Genomic DNA, 3,368 nt, shown 5'->3' with positions numbered 1-3,368 from the left:
AAGTTTTAGGTATGAATATTTTCTTAGCCTTTAATACAAAGTCGATAATAATTCATCCATGCACCATGATTATTAAAGTAAAGATATTAACTAGAACTTATGTGGCAACATAATTTCTTAATTTTAAAATAAATCTCATATAACATGTGCAAAAAATCCTAAAACGATTTTTTATTTTATATGATCTTTATAAAACTAAAACATTAAATAAAATCCGTGCAACGCACAGAGCCATATCTAGTTTAACATAAACCAGTCATCATCAGTATGTTGGATGGTGGCGATTATTTGCATGAGAGATTAAATATTGCAAGAACAGAAACTAAAATTATTCCTTGAGATTAAAATGAAGATTAGTCAGACGAGACATATCCAAAGAGTTTGGTAAAATATACTTAAGAGAAGACAGATGGGTAGAAAATAAAACAAGAACCTTGCGAAACAAGTAACCTTCCTTTTATTCTTCTTCGGCTAAACAAGGTTTTTTTTTTATAACCCAGGGTTTAATCCCTAAGGGCTGGGGGGCCATGTGAATATCCCAGTGGCCACGCGCTGCGATAAGGATAGACAGATTCGAATTCAAGTTTCCTAGTAACCATGGAACACCATGCTACCACCCGACTACTTGTGATCCAAGCTTCTTAATAACCACATTGTAAAAATTCTGAATATCAGTAAACATTCTCTCATCATCACGAGTCACAAAGCTAATCGCCACACGCTTCCTCCCAAACGGTAAACTTCTTCCGAGACGGTGAAGGTAGTGTTCACGCTGAGTGGGTAGGTCAAAGTTGATGATCTGAGACACTTGATGCACGTCAAAACCACAATCAAAGAGATCGGTTGTGATGAGAACACGAGAAGAACCAGACCTGAACTCGCTCAGGATGATGTCTATCGTGTTTTGGTCCATGTCTCCGTGAGTGGCTGAGACTGTGCGTTCACGGCTTCTCATTTTTTCTGTGAGCCAGTCAACCTTGAGACGAGTGTTGACGAAGATGACACTCTGAGTGATGCCTAGAGCCTCGTAGAGGTCATACAGAGTTTCGAGTTTCCACTCTTCTCTGTCCACGTCTACGTAGAACTGTATGATAGCTTCAAGTATTGGCCTGCCACGTCTCTCCAAGATTCTCACTGGTTTGCTCATGAACTTCCTTGTGATCTCGAGAGCTTCTGGTGGCATTGTAGCTGAGAACACTCCTACCTGAATCTTTGGTGGGAGAAGCTGGAATATGCCATGGATCTGATCCTTGAAACCACGGGAGAGCATTTCATCAGCTTCGTCAAGGACAAACATCTTTATACAGTCAGAGCGAAGTGATTGTTTTTGGAGTATGTCAAAGACACGACATGGGGTCCCAACAAAAACATGGACACCAGCTTGGAGGATAGGCTTATCCTCGCGAACACAGGCATGAACCTTGACGCCAATGTAACGCCCGAGAGCACGCATGACATTCTCAATCTGCTCAGCAAGCTCCCTGGTGGGAGCCAGGACCAGGGCTTGGCACTGGAAAAGGGTGACGTCAAGCTGCTGCAAGACACCAATGCAGAAGGTAGCGGTTTTTCCAGTTTCAGACTGTGTCTGCAGGCTCACATCAAGACCCTTGCAAAAGGGTACGATTCCTCTTTTCTGAACTGAGGAAGGCCTTTCAAAACCTAGAACAAAAAAATATATATCAAGAGAGAACACACGTGTACATTAAAAAAAAAGTAGTAAACAAGAATCCCAACAAACAACAAAAATATGTTACTGTTGATGATTCATCTTTACATACCATAAGCAAAGATACCCCTAAGAAGGTTCTCTTGCAAATCCATGTCTTGAAAGCGGTCATGAACCTCATCATAGGAGGTGAAGTGCGCATCCTGTCCCTCCAGGCTGCACCAAAAGAAAAAAAAATAAAAAAATTAGTCAATTAAGAAGGCAAAGTACTAATTAAAAAGTAAAAGATGTCAAATGAGTTACATTTCACTGAGTGTCTGATTAAACTGTGTTGCAGATCCTGCCATGACTATAACAAACACACCCACAACAACAAACAAAAACACAACGTTAGAATATAAAAGACACCAAACTGTCACGAACCAAACAAAAATACAGAATAGCCAAAACAAAGATTTAATATCTGAATAATATACTATTTTGTTTATAATTTAAATAAATTAGTTGTAAATTATATGTTCATTGATTTTTTAGAAAAATAAAATTTTTAATATGTGTGCAAAGAGACAAAGCTTCATCTATTATGATATATGGAGTATTTCAAAACCTTTGAAGTTGAGTAAGAGCAAAAGTAAAAGATCTTTCTAAGAGAATTGAGGTTAAGAGATGATAGATAGAAGGTGTTAGACAAACACAATATATATATATATATATATATATATATATATATATATATATATATTTGTGATATAATTGTGATATTATTTAATTATAATATCTTACTATATTTTTATGAGAAAAAACAAGAAGTATATCTATACTAATTAAATTAACATTATGAAAAAGTCAATGTTTTCAGATCTTGTATATCAACTAAATTGATTTTTTTTTTTTGTAAATTATTGATACTATGTAAGTGACACACCTCGTGTGGATTAATATATATTCAAAATATTTAGTTTTGGTTTAAATTTTATATAATGTGTGATAATTAATTTATAGTATTTTTAATACGATATTATAAAGTTTTAAGCTTTAAAATTTAGCCTTCTTAGATTATCTTATATTATATAGTTATTAGCAAAGCTTCAATTGCGAAAAAACGTTATCATTTTAACTAACTACATATAAACTAAAAGTAATAATTACGTATGCCTATGAAAAGATGGAATTTTCTTTGTTTTAGCTGTAAAAGGTATTTTTTGAACCTATAAATTTATTTTCTGAAATTTTTTATAAGTTTTCTGTATATTAAGCATCAGCGTAAGATAATAACTAGATTTTAACCCGCACGTTCGTGCGGATATATTTATATTTTTTAAATATATTTTATATTATTAAAAATGTTTTAAATATATAATTTCTATTTTAGTGTTATATATTGTATTACTATATCATATTATTGTTTATATTTCTTATTCAGTATTATTAATATATAATGGTTTTTAAAAAAAATTTACTTTGTTATTGATTTTTATTACTTACTAATATATTTTCGAGTTAGGTAAAATAAAATAAAAAATATGAAATACTCAAATAGAGAACCCCATTCAAATTATGTTGTTTTCTTTAATTTAAACATTTTGCATATAATACATTTTTAAATTTTATTTATTTATATTATAGAAAATAAATATGACTAAAATAATTATATTTACATGTTGTGTTTAAGAAAATATACTTTAACATATCTCATTTTAGT

At 32.3% G+C, this 3,368-nt stretch overlaps 1 protein-coding gene across 1 annotated transcript; it reads right to left on the bottom strand.

The window, feature by feature from the left end:
* Positions 1–610: 610 nt before the first annotated feature.
* On the bottom strand, positions 611–2,013 carry LOC108831248 (eukaryotic initiation factor 4A-1-like). Its single transcript, XM_018604811.2, has 3 exons — positions 1,970–2,013; positions 1,779–1,882; positions 611–1,659 (listed from the first exon to the last, which is right to left on the bottom strand). The coding sequence occupies exons 1-3, from the start codon at positions 2,011–2,013 to the stop codon at positions 611–613; spliced, it is 1,197 nt and encodes a 398-aa protein (XP_018460313.2).
* Between the last annotated feature and the right edge of the window lie 1,355 nt (positions 2,014–3,368).

This window comes from Raphanus sativus, chromosome 2, assembly GCF_000801105.2.
Source record: "Raphanus sativus cultivar WK10039 chromosome 2, ASM80110v3, whole genome shotgun sequence".
NCBI lineage: Eukaryota > Viridiplantae > Streptophyta > Magnoliopsida > Brassicales > Brassicaceae > Raphanus > Raphanus sativus.
Note: the sequence above shows the minus strand (reverse complement) of the source record. Positions and strands in the feature narration are given on the sequence as shown.